The sequence below is a fragment of the Papio anubis genome, chromosome 1, assembly GCF_008728515.1.
Source record: "Papio anubis isolate 15944 chromosome 1, Panubis1.0, whole genome shotgun sequence".
Classification (NCBI taxonomy): Eukaryota; Metazoa; Chordata; class Mammalia; order Primates; family Cercopithecidae; genus Papio; species Papio anubis.
The window spans coordinates 89,899,338-89,919,337 of NC_044976.1; the positions used below are offsets into that span (position 1 = coordinate 89,899,338).

At 38.7% G+C, this 20,000-nt stretch overlaps 1 protein-coding gene across 13 annotated transcripts in view; it reads right to left on the reverse strand.

Annotated features, from left to right (window-relative positions):
• Positions 1-17,963: 17,963 nt before the first annotated feature.
• Positions 17,964-20,000, reverse strand: part of LOC100998091 (probable ATP-dependent DNA helicase HFM1) — a 137,639-nt gene continuing 135,602 nt past the window's right edge. For 9 of the 13 annotated variants that reach the window (XM_031650688.1, XM_031650685.1, XM_031650676.1 and 6 more), the window contains 3 exons: positions 19,679-19,790; positions 19,438-19,589; positions 17,964-18,554 (listed from right to left, as the gene is read on the reverse strand). In XM_031650688.1, the coding sequence (XP_031506548.1) occupies positions 18,485-18,554; positions 19,438-19,589; positions 19,679-19,790 (334 nt within the window). In that variant the 3' untranslated portion in view covers positions 17,964-18,484. Of the gene's footprint in view, positions 18,555-19,385; positions 19,590-19,678; positions 19,791-20,000 lie in introns of those variants that run through there. The other 4 variants (XR_004176174.1, XM_031650691.1, XM_031650698.1 and 1 more) reach the window with 4 other exon arrangements.

Sequence of the window (20,000 nt, forward strand, 5' to 3'; positions counted from 1 at the left end):
TTGAGAGAAAAGAGAATATTTATTTCTATGTAGACTCTAAAATGCTTGGCTTATTTTAGAAGACAAAAATTTCAAAAGACAAAGTTATTTTGAAAGTTAAAAGAAGTGAAAGAAATTATTTCAGTGTGTTCTCACTATATATTAAAAATGAAATTAAAATCATTTAAAAGAAATATGATATTATAATGCAAACAGAAATTAAGGAAAATCCCAAAAGGATAGGAAACAGTTGATGGACAGCACAGGAATATGAAAAGACAGAGGAAGCAATAAAGCCTATTGGGAAAAACTGAAATTTATATATTGAAAGTTCATAATTTTTAACATAAAAATCTAATAATAAGTGCTAATCCCTTCCCTTTCTTTAAACTTTAATTTAAGGATAAAAATAGAACTTCAAGAGTAACTTTATTTGGTCATATTTTTATAACATAGATATCAAATACTCTCAGTAAAGATTTAACTTTCAAACTTTTCTTCAAAACAATATCATATTCCTAGGTGAGAGATATGAAAGAAAATCACATTTGACTATATCCTATGAGGGGAAATGGCAAGATGAGAGTCATATTTCAAAGCAGATGTTACTGAAGTATCGTAAGTCAAGTAAAGGTCACAAAAAGCTTTCTTCTCTTTCTTATTTAGGCCAGTTTTTACTGATAACAATGGAGAAGGTTTATAACACAGCATTGGAAGGGACCCAGAGCCAAGTCAGAAAAACAAATTAAAGTCCAGAAGCTTAAGTGTGAAAAAAAAAAAAACCCCACAAAATAGTGATTTGTGAGTCCAGGGCCAAATGGGAAGAAGGACTGAGGGGAAAGGCCCTGCACAATGACCAGATTATCTAGGGAGAAGGTCAGAGCAGTCTTGCTTTCTCTGGAAACTCGACTTAAACCAGAAACCAAGACTGTAGGATGTGCCTTGAGTAAGAGGTCTCTTGAATTTACTCCAGATTTTCTAACACAAAAACACTAAAGATTAGAAAAAACATGGATTTTTTATGAGTTGATGTAATTTTAAAGATGCAGTCAGCATTTCATTCATTTTTAGGCAGAATGGCATAATAGTTGTGCTAAAGATTCGTGAATCTCACAAAGTTCAAACTTTGAAACCTTTGGCAATTTATTTAGCTTCCTCCTCTATAGAATATATACACAATAAGAGAATTCACCTCATAGGATTGTTAAAAGGATTAAACAAAATAGGCCTTCTAAACAGCTTAGGACAAGTTCTGTCACACAGCATGTATTCAGTAAATGTTAGCTAGTGCTGGTAGAATCACCGTTTGAGCATCTATCTGCCTGAGACTGATATCTGAGTTTACATACCAATTAAAATTTTTATGTTGTAGTGTTTTGATATGTCATATTAAATCTAAAGAAGACTTTATTTACTAATATTAAGATATAAAACTTGCACAGATCTATCACTATTGATAACAGAGGGTACAAATCTTAGTCCACAAACTCAAGTATACAAGAAATGTTTTAATTTCTATTTCAAGCCTCCATTACACTAGAAGCTAGAAAAATAATCTCAGTCAACTTGAGCTTCCCACTCCCAAACCCAGTTACATTGGGATTACATATATGTTCTGGGGGCCATCATCTGTTGTTAGTTGTCAACATCTGACCATGCTACTATCTGTTGAGACTTATGTTCTAGTTGCCAGTCCACAAAGCTGACAGTTGTGTCCTTGTATTGGACACCAGTTCCTATAACTTTTGGGAGAGTGATAAAATTAATGAGACACTAGAAGTCCCTACCCCATCCCTCTACTAGCCTCTGGCTTATGGGAAATGATCTGCTGCTCCTCCAACCATTATGCTGGGGCACAAAGGTACTCTGTGAGGCCATTTCAGTCCCCCTTTGTAAGTCTAACATACCATATTGCCTTCTCTACTATATTGTTCCTGGGCTAGCACAGGGTGAACTCTGGGGGTGAACTCTAGCATAGGGTGAACTCCAAATTAAATAGAAAAATTGATGTTCCTTCTGTTCTTGAATTTCCCAAAATTATGCAGAGGGAGATGTTCTACTATCCCTTAAACTTGTACCCCACCCCCACTTCAGAATCAATCCAGGAGAAAGCTGGGTACAGGTCCATTTTCAAGTACCCAGCATCTAGGCTCTTTTCTTTTCCTCTGATTTCTCTCCTTTTCCACAAGTCCAGAGAGTCTTCAGTCTTGGGGACAGGAAAAACTGGCTTTGACCTGTCAGGTGTTTTTCTAATTCTTTTGTCTCAAGGCTGAATCTTGGCTTTTAAAATTTTTAAAAATCAGAGATTTGAAAACTCTTCCAAAAGGAATGTCTAGTTCATAGTCTAACTGCCTCAATGAGTCATAGGGAAAAAAATAAACAAAACAACCAAAAATACTGATCAATATCTCAAAATACATCAAAATAGGAGGGATATCTGTTTTTTCTTTTTATCTAAAACTACATTTTAAATACATATAAGTAAAATACTTTGATTTTCAAAAATAAAGTCTCCCAAGTGAAATATTTTCTTCTAGTTAAAAATATGAATTTTTTCATCTATTATTTAAAAGTGCTGGATTTAATAATTCCTTTCAGCCCAGTTCTCAGTAAATATCAACTATACCCATTATGTGAGGTTCTAACATCAGCTTGCCAGAGGAGGATTTCTCAGTGTTTCCAGTTCCTATCCTTGCCTCTTTATCTCCTTCTACAATCTGCTGGTCAATCTGTTCCTCAGTCACTTCTTGTTACTCTTCAAATTTACTCCATCCTCTTTTTATAATCTACTATCCAAAAGAATGTGTAGCTTTCCTTTTTGTAAAATTTGACCATGTCTGCATGTTATCTCCTTAAGAAGTTCAGACACAATAAATCTGTGGAGTCTAGAGAAAACGTGAAAACAGAGATATTTGGTAATATAATTTGATGGTGGTGATATTAATTTTTAAAGCTCCTGATAATTTCAAAGACCCATATATTTGTATTGCATTTTGATCACTGTTACCTAGGTCATCAATGATCACTGTTACCTAGGTCATCAACGAGCCCCCTTGAAATACAATATGGCCATATTCGTCTTTCTAGAACTTTTTCTGATACAATGGGTAACAGATAGCAACTCTTCAATCACCATTAAACTAAAGAACAATAAGATAGTTGGCTGTTTTCAAACAATAATGCATAGCAAGACCGTTCTACTCTGTCACATACCATATACTGTATGTCCGCTATATTTCAAAAGTGTAAGTGTAGCAATAATTACGGGTAAAAATGTTTTTAGAATTGGATTATTGTAAGTTCATAGCAGATAAGAGTTCCTTAACACATTTAAGGAAGAAGACAATAAAGTACATTTTACATTTCTGAACAAAAGATAAAAAGTTTTAAAAAAGTGAGCGTTGAGATATAACCCTCAACATTAGGAATTGAAGTAGGAAAAGCAATAAACCAACCTGGGTTCCAGTTCTGGTTCCACAAATTACTTGTGGAGAAACTATGGGCAAGGCATTTAATATTCTGGGGGGCTGTTTTCCCTTCCATTAGCTGAAATTTTGAACTAGAATCTCTAAGGTTTTCATTGTACCATTCAATTATTTCCCTTGTTTAAAAACATGTCAGATAACAGAAAGAATAAAATCACAGAAATTTTAAAAAACACAGAGTAAATCAGTCATGTAAAAAATTGTGGTAAAACCATTTTCGTTTTAAAATTACTTTTCTAGTTTCTAAATGATATAAAGGACTGATCGATATAGAAACTTAAAAAAAAAACTTAAAAAAAATCACGTATGTAATTTCTGAAGAATTGAAGCTATCTACTGTCATAAGGAGGTACTTCAGGCAAAATGCTGTCAGCTTAATTTTAATTCCTTTTAAAGTAAAAATTTTATACCTACAACACATAATATGCAAGTGCAGGTTTATGCACATTTTTCTAAATCTTTCAGAACATAATATTACCAGGGTTTTTTTGGTTTGTTTCCATTTTGTTTTGCTAAAGTATGTAGGAATTTTTATGGCATATGTTAGTTTATGGAAAGGTTTCCAAATTGAAACAAAGATTGTTCCTTTTAATTATCTGCTTTTATTATGTTAATTAAAAGAAAACTTTACAGAGCATCTAAGTACCTCTCAAGCTACATAAAAAGAATACCCAGTTGATGCATGGAAATTATAAAGATAATTTACACAATCAGTGAAGGAAACAGCCTATACTGAAAGGCAATTAAAGAAGAGCTATGTTACATTATATTTAAAATAGGAAATATATGTGCAGAAAACCAAGTAATCATCGTTACTCTTATATTGTCTCCTGGAATGGATTCTCTTAAAATTCTGATAGTGCCTCTTTCCTTTCCTTTCCACCTTAAACAAGCGCTTCTTACACTTTGATGTGTACATCATCACTTGGGGATCTTGTTAAAATGCAGATTCTTACTCAGAAAGCCTGGGGTGTGGCCTGAGATGCTGAGCTTCTAGCCAGCTCCCAGGGCTTTTCCATGTTACTTAGTCTTCAGATTCAGTGGCAAGGCCCTTAACTATGGGCGGCCAGTTGCAATGACAAAAGATAAGAAGTGTCAGGGTTTTCCTTTTTGTTTTGTTCTACTACCTATTCAAAACCCAGACTGAAACTCTTAGCTTACTTACTTAGCTTAATTCTTAGCTTAGTTACTTTTCCATGCTTTTACTTCCTCCTCACTGGTGCCTTCTATTCCCACAAAAGAAAAATTCTTAAACACGCACACCTGTTATTATCTAGCATGCCATAGGTAATATTATCCATGCCACCCATAGGCTAAGGGTCCTCAAAGAATGGTTCCCTACTGTGCTTGATGAGAACATTTTCTAGAAATAGGGTCATGGTAAAGAGACTCTGAATGACTCTACTAAGGGGTAAATTGTGCCAAAACTTAAAACAGTGAATAATTCTGCAATCATTTCAATTTGGCTTTAGAATGTATTATAATAGAATTTGCAGGAGATTTATTTACTAATTACATTTAACTTAAGGTAATAACAAAATATGTTTGTACGTTCTGACCATACACCAACTAATAGTGTTGGTAAGGAGGAGATAAAGAGAGGGGGATCTGCCTGAAAGGGCAAGGAAGTATATGTAGGAGGGTAGTCAGGGATAAATTTTTTTTATGAATAATACATCTGTGGAAAGTCAAGATTTCATCTGTCAAGTTCTAATGCAACTGAAATAATACAAATGGACATTGTATTATTTCCCCCCTTCTCAATGGATTATTTAAAGTGCTGTTAAGGATGTTTTGGGGGTACAAAAATCTACCATGTATTGAACACATACTATGTATCTACTTCTAAACTAAGAAATCTCTATGCAGTGGCTTAGTAAGTTCTCACTATGTATCTATGTGGTAGGTGTCATTATGCCAATAAGATAAGAAAATATAGCCTATCGAGGAACTTTTTAACTGGGAAACCTTTTGAAAAAATTTAACCCAATGGTGAGTTTTGTGAAAAGCTCCATTGTATGGTTTATCCTATATGAATAAATAAATAAAATATATTTAAAACTTATGAATAGGAAAACTTAGTTATTATTCATTTCATGAAAAGAATAGCCAGTGATTGGACTTACATGGTTAGCATATGTAACAGGTTTTTTTTGAGTTACATACATTTAATGTACATATGATTTTCCAGTTAAACACTCGCAAAAAGTTTGGCATGTCTACAATAACGCTGTTAATTTTCTATTCATTTTGATTACTTAGGAGATTGTCTTAGTCTGTTTCCTGTTGCTATAATAGAATACCTGTGGCTGGGTATTTATAAAGGAAAGAGGTCTATTTCAGCTCATGATTCTGGAGGCTGGGAGGTACAAGATCAGTTAACCACTTCTGGCTGGCTTCTGGTAAGGGCCTCATGCTTCATCATAATATGCCAAAGCAGCAGAAGGGGAAGCAGGCAAGCGCAAGGAGACAAAACATGAGAGGCAGCCTCACTTTATATAACCTCACTTTATATAGCCTCGCAGTAACTAACCAGTCCTACAGAGTTAGAACTACTCCTTTGAGAATGGCATTAATTTCTCTTAACAACCTGATCACCTTTCTTTTCCATGCTTTTACTTCCTCCTCAACACCGCCACATTGGGGACCAAGCCTCAACATGAGTTTTGGTCGGAAGAAACCACAGCATTCTGTTCCTCACTCCCCAAACTCATGTCCTTCTTACAATGCAAAATCTTCCCATCCCCAAAATCTCCCAAATCTTAACTTGTCCTGCACCAACTTAAAAGTCCAAAGCCCAAAGTCTCATCTGGGAAATTGTGAAATCAAAACAAGTTATCTATTTCCCAGATACAATGGTGGGACAGGCATAGGGTACACATTCCCATTCCAAAAGGGAGAAATAGGAAAGAAGAAAGAAAGAAGAAAGGAGTAACAGGCCCAAAGCAAGTTCAAAACCTAGCAGGTTAGACATTAAATTTTAAAGTTGGAGAATAATCTTCCTAAACTCCACGCACACTAGGGTTGGAGGAGGAGCCCCGAAGGCCTCAGGCAGCCCTGCCCCCATGGCTTTGCTGGTGCAACCCACATGGCTGCTCTCATGGGCTGGAGTCTGATGCCTGTAACTTTCCCAGGCAGGCATTACCACCTGCCGGTGACTCTACAATTCTGAGGTTTCAAGGGTGGCCCAGCCCCTGTGGCTCTACTAAGCATTACCCTAGTAGAACTCAGCAGGGTTGCACCCTGTGACAAACCCACCACCTGGGCCCCTAGGCTTTCAATCACCTCAGGATATTTATGAGGAAGTCACACCTCCATAGCCTTGCATTCTTCTGCACATGGTCTGCCAAGGCTTACAGTTTGTACTCCTGTAGTTTGAGCATGAGCCACATCTGGGCCTGTCTGAATGAAGATGTAGTGCTGTCAAGGTTTACAGTTTGTAACGTTTGGAGCAACAAGTTGAGCTGTATCTGAGGCCAGTTAAGCCACCACTGGCTGAGGAGTCCTGCTTCTGAATGCAGAGAGCAGAGAGACCCTAGCCTACCCTACCTAGGCTCAAGGTAGCAAGCCCTTGCTGCCCTCAAGATCCTAACATTCTCAGACTGTGATAAGGGGAGCAGCCTCAAAGATCTCTAAAATGCCTTCAGGGTCATTCTCCCATTGTCCTGATGATTAGTACCAGGTTCCCTTCTAGCCATATTAATCTCTTTAGCAAATAGTTTCTGAGTATTGCTGTGATGTACTCTATATTTTATTATTACTTTATTATGTATCTTAACTTCTCTACCAGAATATAAACTAAGCTGCACAAGAAACAGTGTTTTCATCCTTTACAGTAGCAAGTACAGTGCTTTTCACTTAGCAGATCACAATAAGTCATGCTGAATTAAGTTGCTATTTCTTTAGTGTCAACATCTATGTATGTGAGATGAGCAGACTGTAGTGCAACAATTTCTCATTTTAATGGTGTTTAAGAACCTTTAAAAGTTGTAGCATGATTGATTCAGATGCAGAAACACACCAGTTGTAAAGAGGACTAAAATAAAGGGACTGATTGCCCTTATTTTTCAACACAGGGACAAAGTCTTAGTTTTGTTTTGAACTTTTTATCTAAGTTTAATTCATATGATGCCTCATAAATGTTTACCAATAATAACAGTAACAATTTCATGTAGAAGTCTCTCTTTTTTACTTCTCTTATCTCCAAGGTTTTTATGCTTAAAGAAAAAAAATATTGATACAGAGTTGGCCAACATGACTGAATAGAAGTAGCTAGTGTACGCCACTCTCATGAAGAGAAATGGAACAGGCGAGTAAATACAGCACCTTCAGCGGAAACATCCAAGTACATGCATTGGAAACTCATCAAGGAAACAACCTGACCCAGGGAGAATGGAGAAAACCAAGGCAGGATGACTGCCCACCCAGGAGTCACGTAGAGCCAGGAGAGCCTCCTCAACCCAGGGAAGTGGTGAGTGAGTGAGCAACCCCTGGGACCCACGCTTCTCCCATGAATCTTTGGAACCCTTGGGTCAGGAGTCCCTCTCACGGACCCACTCCATCAGGGTATTCAGTCTGACATGTAGAGCTACATAGAGTCTTGGCAGAGCAGCCACTCAGGCACACACACAGCCCCAGCAGCCTTAGATAGCCAGGCTTCCTAGCAAAAGCAGCTGCAACTCCAGCAAAGCAGCTGTAACTCCAGCAAAGCAGGAGGTTAGACCCCTATACATGTCCCTAGGAAAGGGGCTGAATCCAGGTGGCCGAGAAGTGATAGCCTGCAGGCCTTGTTTCCATGGCATCTCTCAGGATAAGACCCACTGGCTTGGGAAACAAGCCAGCCACTGGTAGCAGCATTACAGCTCCCTGAGATGGAGCTCCCAAGGAGAGAGAGAGGCCACCATCTCTGTTATTTCACAGCCTTAGCCATTGTTGCCTTTGGGCTCTAGGGAGTCCCAGTTGACTAGGGACTGCAGTGGTTTCCTGGCACAGCCCAGAAGCTATACGGAGAAGCAGTCAAACTGCTTATTCACGTGGATTCCAGATCCCATTTCTCTTCACTGGGCAGAATCTCCCGGCTGGGGTCTCTAGTTACCTTCACTGATGTTTTCCAACCCACCGATTTCAAACTTCTCTGGGATAGAGGTCACAGAGGGTGGTGTGGGCTGCCATCTTTGCTGTTTGATAGCTTTCGCCATTCTTGCCTTTGGGCTTTGGGCAGTCTGAGGCAACTGGGGGATGGAACAGACCCCAAGTATAGCACAGCTGCTCTATGAAAACATAGGCAGACTGCTTTCTTAAGTGGATCCCTGATACTGTTCCTCCTCACTGGACCTCCCAACTGGGGTCTCCAGCCACCTCCTACAGGTGTGTTTGGACTGGCAACAGGTCCATACCTCCCTGGGACACAGCAAGCTCCCAGAAGAAGGGGCGGACCACCATCTTTGTTGTTTTGCAGACTCCACCGTTGATAGCTTCAGGTACTGGAAAATCCAAGGTGACTAGGGACTGGAGCAGACCCCCAGCATGCTGCCGCAGTCCCACAGAAAACTGGCCAGACTGTTTGCCATGTGGGTCCCTAATCCTGTATATCCTCACTGGGCAGGTTCTCCAGCTGGGGCTATTGAGCCAGTAGCAGTTCTGCAACTCCCTGGACAGAGCTCCCAGTGGGAGGGACGGGTTGCCACGTTTGCTGTCTTACAGCTCTCACCCTTGCTGTCTCTGGGCTCTGCAGAGTCTGTGGGGAGCAGGGGCTGGTCTGAATTCCCAGCACAGAGCAATCACCTCATGGAAAAGTAGCCAGATTGTTCTCCATGCAGGTCCTGGTCCTCATTTCCCATTCACTGGGCAGGGCCTCCCAACCTGGGGCTCTAGTGCACCACCACCATGCCCCTGCCTGATCACTGCAATTAGAGGCATAAGCAGCCCAGCATTTCTCTGAGGAGGAAATCCCAGAGTTAAACTACAGCCCCTCCATCACTACAGTTGTAGTGGTACCACCCTAAGAGCCCTCAGGCTGGGAAAGGAACAAACGGCCTAGTCACTATGCTGGCACCTCCAATATGCCACAGTCACTATATGGAGAGGAGTGCAGTCCCTCTTCTCTAGGAACCCTGCCCCTCCCCCGACTCCTTACCAGGCAGGGTCCTTGGCTCATAACCACAGAACAGTCACTTCATCCATGGCTGAGCATACCCACTGGTAGTGGCCCAAGGTTTCCCTGAGGAGAGGCTCCCAGAGGTATCCTAAAGCCCTTCTGCCACTGCCACAGCAGCAGTTCCCTCCCTGCTGCCAGTGTTCTGGGGAAGAAACAGCCTGAGGGATACACCCAAGTTTACAGCACACCACAGGCACCATATGGAACAAATACCAGCCTCTCCTCTTGGTGAGCCCTCAATCCCTTGCTCCTCAACAAGCAGAGCCCCAAGCTCATGCCAGCAGTGCAGCTATCCCACCCCACTGGCTGAACACTCCCAGTAACAGCAGCTCCACATTTCTCGGAGGCAGAGCCAACCAAAAGCCTCTCTGCCATTGCCTCTGCAGTGGTACTACCCCTGCTACCCTCAGACTAATGAAGACCCTAAGTGACTTATCCACACCTCCGACAAGCTGCAGTCAACTGAAGGAGAGGAAGCCAGTCTGTCTCCTATGGATCTCACCCACATCCTCGCTCATCACCAGGCAGGGAACCCCTGACTTGGGCCCACAGCATAGAACCCCCCATCCCGGGCTGAGCAACTGCTGACCTTTATCTCTCTAGGGATGGAGCCTGCAGGAAACAAGCAAAAGATTCTTGGTTACAACTACTACGAAGGTCCCTTCCTCTGCTTCTTCCAAGTTGAGGAGGAAACATAAACCCTGAGATCACCCCAGAGCTGTGGTGGACAGCCCGGGAGGGCCCCAAGCCACGATCTACAGCCAGTACTCAAGTGGGAGAGAAGCCCACACTTTCAGAGCATTGAGAGGGAGCACAGCTGCAACTGCAGAAATACAGGGGAGCCACACAACTGAGCAACAGCCTACCTACCAACTGACCACTACCCCTAAGCACCACCTACTGGATCACACCAAAGCTTCAACACCAAAAATACCTTGCTAACATACCCACTGTGAAGCCAAAGACAAGAAGTCAGCTACAAATAAAGACCATGCAAAAAGCCTTGGCCTTGTGAAAACATCTAGAAAACAGATCTATTGACTGTACTCAATCTACACAACCGTTAAAGAAACCCCCACATACAGAGTTGAGAAAGAACCAATGCAAGAACTCCAGCAACTCAAATGGTCAGTGTCTGTGTCCTCCAAATGACCACACTAGTTCTCCAACAAGGATTCTTAACCAGGCTGAGTTGGCTGAAATGACAGAAAGAGAATTCAGAATACAGATAGAAACAAAGGTTATTGAGAATCAGGAGAATGGCAAAACTCAATCCAAGGAAACTAAGAAACACAATAAAAGGATACAGGAGCTGAAAGATGAAATAACTGGTATTAAAAAGTACCTAACTGATCTGATAGAACTCACCCTACAAGAATTTCAAATGCAATCACAAGTAATAACAGCAGAAAAGACCAGGCTGAGGAAAGAATCTCAGAACTTGAAGACTGGCTTTCTGAAATAAGTCAGACAAAAATAAAGAAAAAAGAGTGAAAAGGAATGAACAAGACCTCCAGGAAATATGGGACTATGAAAAGAGACCAAATCTACAAATCACTGGCATCCCTCAAAGGGACAGAGAGAAAGCAAATGACCTGGAATATGTATTTCAGGATATCATCCATGAAAATTCCCCAACCTTGCTAGAGAAGCCAACAGTCAAATTCAGGAAATACAGAGAATCCCTGCTAGATTCTACACAAGAAAATAATCCCCAAGACACATAATCATCAGACTTCCCAAGGTCAAAATGAAAGAAAGAATGTTAAAGGCAGCCAGAGAGAAAGGGCAAGTCACCTACAAAGGGAACCCTATTACGCTAACAGCAGACTACTCAGCTGAAACCCTATAAGCCAGAAGAGAGTGGGGGCCAATATTCAACATTCTTAAAGAAAAGAATTTTAAACCCAGAATTTCATATCCAGCCAAACTAAGTTTCATAAGTGAAGGAGAAATAAAATCATTTACAGACAAGCAAATGCTTAGAGATTTTGTCACCACCAGGCCTGCCCTACAAGAGATCCTGAAGGAAGCACTAAACATGGAAAGGAACAACAGGTACCAGCCATTGCAAAAACATGCCAAAATGTAAAGTTCATTGATGCTAGGAAGAAACTGCATCAAATAACGAGCAAAATAACCAGCTAATATCATAATGACAGGCTCAAGTTCACACATAACAATATTAACCTTAAATGTAAATGGACTAAATGGTCCAATTAAAAGACACAGACTGGCAAACTGGATAAAGAGTCAAGACCCATCAGTTTGGGTGGGTCTTCAGGAGACCCATCTCACATGCAGAGACACACATAGGCTCAAAATAAAGGGATGGAGGAAGATCTACCAAGCAAATGGGTGAACAAAAAAAAGCAGGGGTTGCAATCCTAGTCTCTGATAAAACAGACTTTAAACCATCAAAGATCAAAAGAGACAAAGAAGGCCATTACATAATGGTAAAGGGATCAATTCATCAGGAAGAGCTAACTATCCTAAATATATATGCACCCGATACAGGAGCAACCAGATTCATAAAGCATGTCCTCAGAGACTTATAAAGAGACTTAGATCTCCCATACAATAATAATGGGAGACTTTAACACCCCACTGTCAACATTAGATAGATCAACAAGACAGAAATTTAACAAGGATATCCAGGAATTGAACTTAACTCAGCACCAAGCAGAGTGATATCAGTGGGATATCACCACCGACCACACAGAAATACAAACTATCATCAGAGAATACTATAAACACCTCTACGCAAATAAACTAGAAAACCTAGAAGAAATAGATAATTTCCTGGACACTTACACTCTCCCAAGACTAAACCAGGAAGAAGTGGAATCCCTGAATAGACCAATAACAGGCTCTGAAATTGAGGTAATAATTAATAGCCTACCATACAAAAAAAGTCCAGGACCAGATGGATTCACAGGGGGAGGGATAGCATTAGGAGATATACCTAATGTAAATGACGAGTTAATGGGTGCAGCACACCAACATGGCACATGTATACATATGTAACAAACCTGCACATTGTGCACATGTACACTAGAACTTAAAGTATAATAAAAAAAAAATAATAAGAAACTTCAACCAAGCATTTCATATCCAGCCAAACTAAGCTTCCTAAGCAAAGGAGAAATAAAATCCTTTTCAGATAAGCAAATGCTCAAGGAGTTCATTACCAAAAGACCCACCTTACAAGAGATCTTGAAAGAAGCACTAAATATGGAAAGGAAAAACCATCATTACCAGCCAATATAAAAACACACTTAAGTACACAGACTATTGTGACACTATAAAGCAACCACACAAACAAGCCAGCATAATAACCAGCTAACAACACAATTACAAGATCAAATCCACACCTATCAGTACTAACCTTGAATGTAAACAGGCTAAATGCCCCCATTTAAAAGACAAAGAGGCTGGGCATGGTGGCTCATGGTGGGCAGATCACTAAGACCAGGAATTTAAGACCAGCCTGGCCAACATAGTGAAGCCCGTCTCTACAAAAAATACCAACAATTAGCTGGGCATGGTGGCACATGCCTGTAATCCCAGCTACTCAAGAGCTTGAGACATGAGAATTGCTTGAAACTGGGATGTGGAGGTTACAGTGAGCCAGGATTGTGCCACTGTACTCCAGCCAGCCTGAGCAACAGAGTGAGAATCTGTCTTGGGCAAAAAAAAAAAAAAAAAGACAAAGTGGCAAGCTGGATAAAAAAGCAAGACCTAATGATAGTATGCTGCTGTCTTAAGAGACCCATCTCACACACAGTGACACCCACAGGCTCAAAATAAAGGGATAGAGAAAAATCACCATGCAAATAGAAAAAAGAAAAAAGTAGAGATTATAACCCTAATTTCAGACAAAACAGACTTTAAAACAATAAAGATTTAAAAAAACAAAGAAGGGCATTACATAATGGTAAAGGGTTCAATTCAACAGGAATACCTAACTATCCTAAATATGCATGCACCCAACACAGGAGCACCCAAATTCATAAAGCATGTTCTTAGAGACCTACAAAGAGACTTAGACTCCCATACAATAACAGTTGGAAACTTCAACACTCCACTGACAATATTAGACAGAACAGTGAGGCAGAAAATTAACAAAGATATTCAGGACCTGAACTCAACATTGGACCAAATGGATCTAATAAACCTCTACAGAACTCTCCATCCCAAAATAACAGACAATATATTATTCTCCTTGCCACATGGCACCTACTCTAAAACTGACCACACAATCGGACATAAAATGATCCTCAGCAAATGCAAAAGAACTGAAATCATACAAAACACACTCTTGGACCACAGTGCAATAACAATAGAAGTCAAGACTAAAACAATCACTCAAAACCATGCAATTACATGGAAATTAAACCACCTGCTCCTGAATGACTTTTGGGTAAATAATGAAATTAAGGTAGAAGTCAAGAAGTTCTTTGAAACTAATGAGAACAAAGATAAAAACAGAAGAATCTCTGCGACACAGCTAAGGCTGTGGTTAAAAGGGAAATGCATAGCACTAAATGCCTATATCAGTTAAGTTAGATCTCAAATTAACAACTCAACATCATAACTGAAAAAAATTAGAGAAGCAAGAGCAAACCATAAACCATTCAAAAGGTCAATGAATCTAGGAGTTGGTTATTTTAAAAAATTAATAAGATAGCCTGCTAGTAGACTAATAAAGAAAAAAGGGAGTCAATTCCAATAAACACAACTAGAAATGACAAAGGGGATGTTACCACTGACCCGACAGAAATAAAAATAAGCATCGGAGGCCAGGCACAGTGGCTGTAATCCCAGCACTTTGGGAGGCCAAGGTGGGCAGATCACGAGGTCAGGAGATTGAGACCACCCTGGTTAACACAGTGAAACCCCGTCTCTACTAAAAATACAAAAAATTAGCCGGGCGTGGTGGCAGGTGCCTGTAGTCCCAACTACTCAGGAGGCTGAGGCAGGAGAATGGCGTGAACTCAGGAGGCAGAGCCTGCAGTGAGCCGAGATCGCCACTGCACTCCAGCCTGGGGAACAGTGTGAGACTCCATCTCAAAAAAATAAAAAAGCAAGCATCAGAAACTACTATGAACACCTCTATGCACACAAACTAGAAAACCTTGAGGAGATAGATAAATTCCTGGACACATACGCCCTCTCAAGACTGAACCAGGAAGAAACTGATTCCCTGAGCAGACCAGTAATGAACTCCAAAATTGAGTCAGTAATAAAAAGTCTGCCAAGCAGCCAGGCGCAGTGGCTCATGCCTGTAATCCCAGTACTTTGTGAGGCCAACGCGGGCAGATCACGAGGTCAAGAGATCGAGACCATCCTGGTAAAACCTGGTAAAACCAACATGGTAAAACCGCTGGGCGTGGTGGCGCGCACCTGTAGTCCCAGCTACTCAGGATCCTGAGGCAGGAGAATCGCTTGAACCCAGGAGGCGGAGGTTGCAGAGCCGAGACTGCACCACTGCACTCCAGCCTGGGCAACAAGCGTAAGACTCTGTCTCAAAAAAAAAAAAAAAAAAAAAAAGGCCTACCAACCAAAAAAAGACTGGGACCACATACAGATTCATAGACAAATTCTACCAGATGAACAAAGAAGAGCAGGTACCATTCCTACTGAAACTATTCCAAAAAGTTGAGGAAGAGGGACTCCTCCTCAACTCATTCTATGAGGCCTGTATCATCCTGATTCCAAAACCTGGAAGAGACAACAAAAAAACGAAACTTCAGGCCAATATCTTTGATGAACATTGATGCAAAAATCCTTATCAAAATACTTGCAAGCCAAATCCAGCAGCACATCAAAAAGTTAATACACTATGATCAAGTAGGCTTCCTCCCTGGATGGAAGGCTGGTTCAATATATGCAAATCAATAAATGTGATTCATCACATAAACAGAACTAAGGACAAAAACCACATAATTTTCTCAATAGATTAAGAAAAGGCTTTTGATAAAATTCAACATTCATTCATGTTAAAAAAAAAACTCTCAATAAACTAGGTACTGAAGGAATATACCTCAAAATAGTAAAAGCCATCTATGACAGACCCACAGCCAACATCAATGAATGGGGAAAAGCTGGAAATGTTCCCTTTGAAAACCAGCACAAGATAAGGATGCCCTCTCTCACTACTCCTATTCAACATAGTATTGGAAGTCCTGGTCAAAGCAATCAGGCAGGAGAAAGAAATAAAGGGCATCCAAGTAGGAAGAGAGAAAGACAAACTATCCTTGTTTGCAGATGACCTGATCCTATATCTAGAAAACCCCATAGTCTTGGTCCAAAAGCCCCTTCAGCTGATAAACAACTTCAGCAAAGTTTCAGCATACAAAATCAATCTACAAAAATAACTAGCATTCTTATACACCAACAACAGCCAAGCCAAGGGCCAAATCAGGAACACAATCCCATTCACAATTGCTACAAAAAGAATAAACTACTTAGGAATACAGCTAACCAAGTAGGTGAAAGAGATCTACAAAGAGAAATCAGAAACAACACAAACAAATGGAAAAACATTCCATCCTCATGGATAAGAAAATGAACATCATTAAAATGGCCATACTACCCAAAGCAATTTATACGTTCAATGCTACTCCTATCAAACTATGAATCACATTCTTTACAGAACTAGAAAAAACTATTTTAAAATTCATATGGAACCAAAAAAGAGCCCAAATAGCCAAGGCAATCCTAAGCAAAAAGAACAAAGCTGGAAGTCTCACATTACCCAACTTCAAACTGTACTCAGGGCAACAATAACAGCATGGTATTGGTACAAAAACAGACACATAGACCAATGGAACAGAATACAGAGCCCAGAAATAAGGCTGCACACCTACAACCCTCTGATCTTTGACAAAGCTGTCAAAAACAAACAATGGGGAAAGGACTCCCTTCCTATTCAATAAATGGAGGTAGGATAACCCGCAAGTTGTATGCAGAAGACTGAACTGGACCCTTTTCTTACACCATATACAAAAACCAATTCAAGATGGATTAAAGACTTAAATGTAAAATGCAAAAATATAAAAACCCTGGAACACAATCTAGGCAATACCATTTGGGATATAGGAATGGGCAAAGGTTTCATGACAATGATGCCAAAAGCAATGTCAACAAAAGGAAAAACTGACAAATGGGATCTAATTAAACTTAAGAACTTCTGCACAGCAAAAGAAATTATCAACAGAGTAAAGAAATAACCTACAGAATGGGAAAAATTGCAAACTATGCATCTGTACAAAGGTCTAATATCTAGCATCTTAAGGAACTTAGATTTACAAGGAAAAAAAACAAAAAACAAAAAACAAAAAACCCAAAACAACCTCATTAAAATGTCAATATCACTGATCATTAGAGAAATGGCAATCAAAACTACAATGAGATACCATCTCACACCAGTCAGAATGGCTGTTATTAAAAAGTTAAAACATAATAGATGCCGCAAGGTTACAGAGAAAAGGGAACACACACACTGTTAGTGGGAGTGTAAATTAGTTCAAGTATTGTGGAAAGCAGTGTGGTGATTCCTCGAAGAGCTAAAAACAGAACCACCATTTGACTCAGCAACCCCATCATAGGGTATCTAGCCAAAGGAATAAAAATCATTCTACCATAAAGACACATGCACACTTACGGTCATCACAGCACTATTCACAATAACAAAGACATGGAATCCACCTAAATGCCCATCAATGGTAGACTGGATAAAGAAAATGTTTTACATATACGGCCATAATAAAGAACAAGATCATGTCTTTTGCAGGAACATGGATGGAGCTGGAAGCCTTAGTAAACTAACAAAGGAACAGAAAACCAAATACTGCGTGTTCTCACTTATAAGTAGGAGCTAAATGATGAGAACTCATGGACACAAAGAAGGGAACAACAGACACTGGGGCCTACCTGAGGGTGGACAGTGGGAGGAGGGAGAGGATCAGGAAAAATAACTATTGGGTACTAGGCCTAGTACCTGGGTCATGAAATAATCTGTACAACAAATCCCCATGATATGAGTTTATCTATGTAACACTCCTGCAGAGGTAACACTGAATCTAAAATAAAAGTTTTTTAAAAAAGAAAAAAATATTTTCTAAAAGTTCTTAAGTGGGCCTCAACTTCTAATAGTACCTATTAAAAATTTTGATAATAAACATTGCTTAGGGTACCTTTATAATACTTATCAATAAATGAATTTGAAATGTAATTCCTTGGAAAAAAAATATAAAATCTTTTTACTACGGTAAAAGTCAACATAACAAAGTTTAAGAATTCACGACATTGAAAAACAAGCTAGATGATAACAACAATTATACTGATTAATGTTTCATTTATTGTTGCTCAAAGTTAGATAACAGTAGGTTCAAATAGTCATTGGATTCTTAAAAATCTTAGTAAAACAAAATACATGGGAATAATATTAGTGATTAATCCATACAATAAGCAGATTCATTGCATTAGCATTATTTTGCTTTCAAAGAATATTTTCTTCTTAACAAAATATAAAAATAAAATTTTACATTGGTTCTTGTCAAAATCCAATTAATAACCAAATAATTATTTCTAAGTGCAACTTATTTCTAAGTGCAATAAGCCCTTAACTTAAGGGCTTATTGAAACAAAGCCACTGTAAAAGAGCTTTTCAAGAAGTTACAATATAATGGGAAAATAAATCGGTCCATATATTTTGTTGCAAAAAGTGAACAAAGCTAATCAAATTCAGGAGAAAAAACTCTGAACAATTATGAACTACTTTTTAAAAATGAAAAGCATGCTTTCTGATTAGGTGTCTTTATTCTTTCTCTTATTAATATAAAAGCATTTGTTTGTTTTAGAAAATACCATCAAATATTCCCAATAAAGACTTCATTTCATCAGCTTCATCATCAGGATGATACATACTGGGAGAAAGAAGAAAAAGTAAAAATAACACTTTTTAACACAATTTATTTTAAAATACACAATAAATAATACTAAATACAATAAAATAAACTTGAAGATTGCTGTGAAGTTAATGTATCAAATAAACTTCAGTATGCATAACTCTGCAGGAAGTCTGTTGGGGAAAATTAGACTTCATAAACTGCAAATGGTAGGAACTGTAAAGGCATTTCTTTAAACATATTGAAAAGTTATGTCATTTAATAAAGGTGTGAACAGCCTGGTCCAAGAGAAGTGGTGTTTACAACTATTGATCACAATCATTTACAGATTTCTTTGTTTTTTCTGCACTCCCACTGTTTCACTTGACTAGTCTTAAAACAAACAAATAAAAACAAAACACTGTGAACAGGTCTCAAATCTTTTGACTCTTCAAGGAGACAGAAACTGCAACACAGTTTCCTTTTCTAAAATAGCTAGCAGTGGGGCAACCGATGTGATTTAATCTGACATTTTCATTGAATCTATTGATTGTGAAATAACTGGTTAACTAAAATACAACTTCAAGTTTTGAAAAATTAGCTGATCTCATCTGGATTTCTCAAGTGACTTTACACTTTACAAAATTAACACACTGTATTCAAATCAGTAGAAGTAAGTTTATCAACTCAATATAATGTTTGAATAAACAGCATCAAACGTGGGTTTTCAAGAACTGAGGTATATGATGTTTGAAACATCCTAAGGAGCTTAGCTCACTGAGGTTTGAAAATTTAATGTCTTTAATAAATAAAATGTTCAGGCTCTGATCTTTAAAATGAACCAAGGAAAAAGGAATGCTGAATTTCTTTGTAAAAAGTTTTTTATTGATATAATCTTAAAGTGTCTTTAAAGAGTTCTTACCTGAAATCAACTTCCTTTTTACATTCACTGTTTCTAATAAAAAAATCCACTTTTTTATAATTTGAAGACTTAGGTTTTTCTTCAGAGCAAGTAAAGCATAGCTTCTCAATCTCTGGTGACAGATTTTGTGGTTTTCTTTCTTGAAAATGGAACTACATTTTAGATTAAAAAATAACAATCATTGAAAGTTTAAGCACTTGGGCAAAATTTAAAAGAAAAACAAAGAAGTGCTTCTTCTTACAAGAACTGCATTTCCGGCTTGTTGAGGTAATTTTGTCATGGAGGATGCACTGAACTTGGGCATAGCAGAATTTGATAAAGAAATATCTGACATCTCATGTGATGAAACAAAACTAAAAATTAAAATTAATTATTTGTAAAATATGGCAAACAAGAAAAACACATCATTCTAATTTGGTTCATAATGATTTTTGGGGAATATGATCAAAGTTTATCACATTTATCACAAAAATGTAATGCATTGTTTCTAATACTCATGGAGAACTTGGTATATTTCCTTTCCTTTAGACCAAACCATAATTTATACATCCCAAATTAGGAAA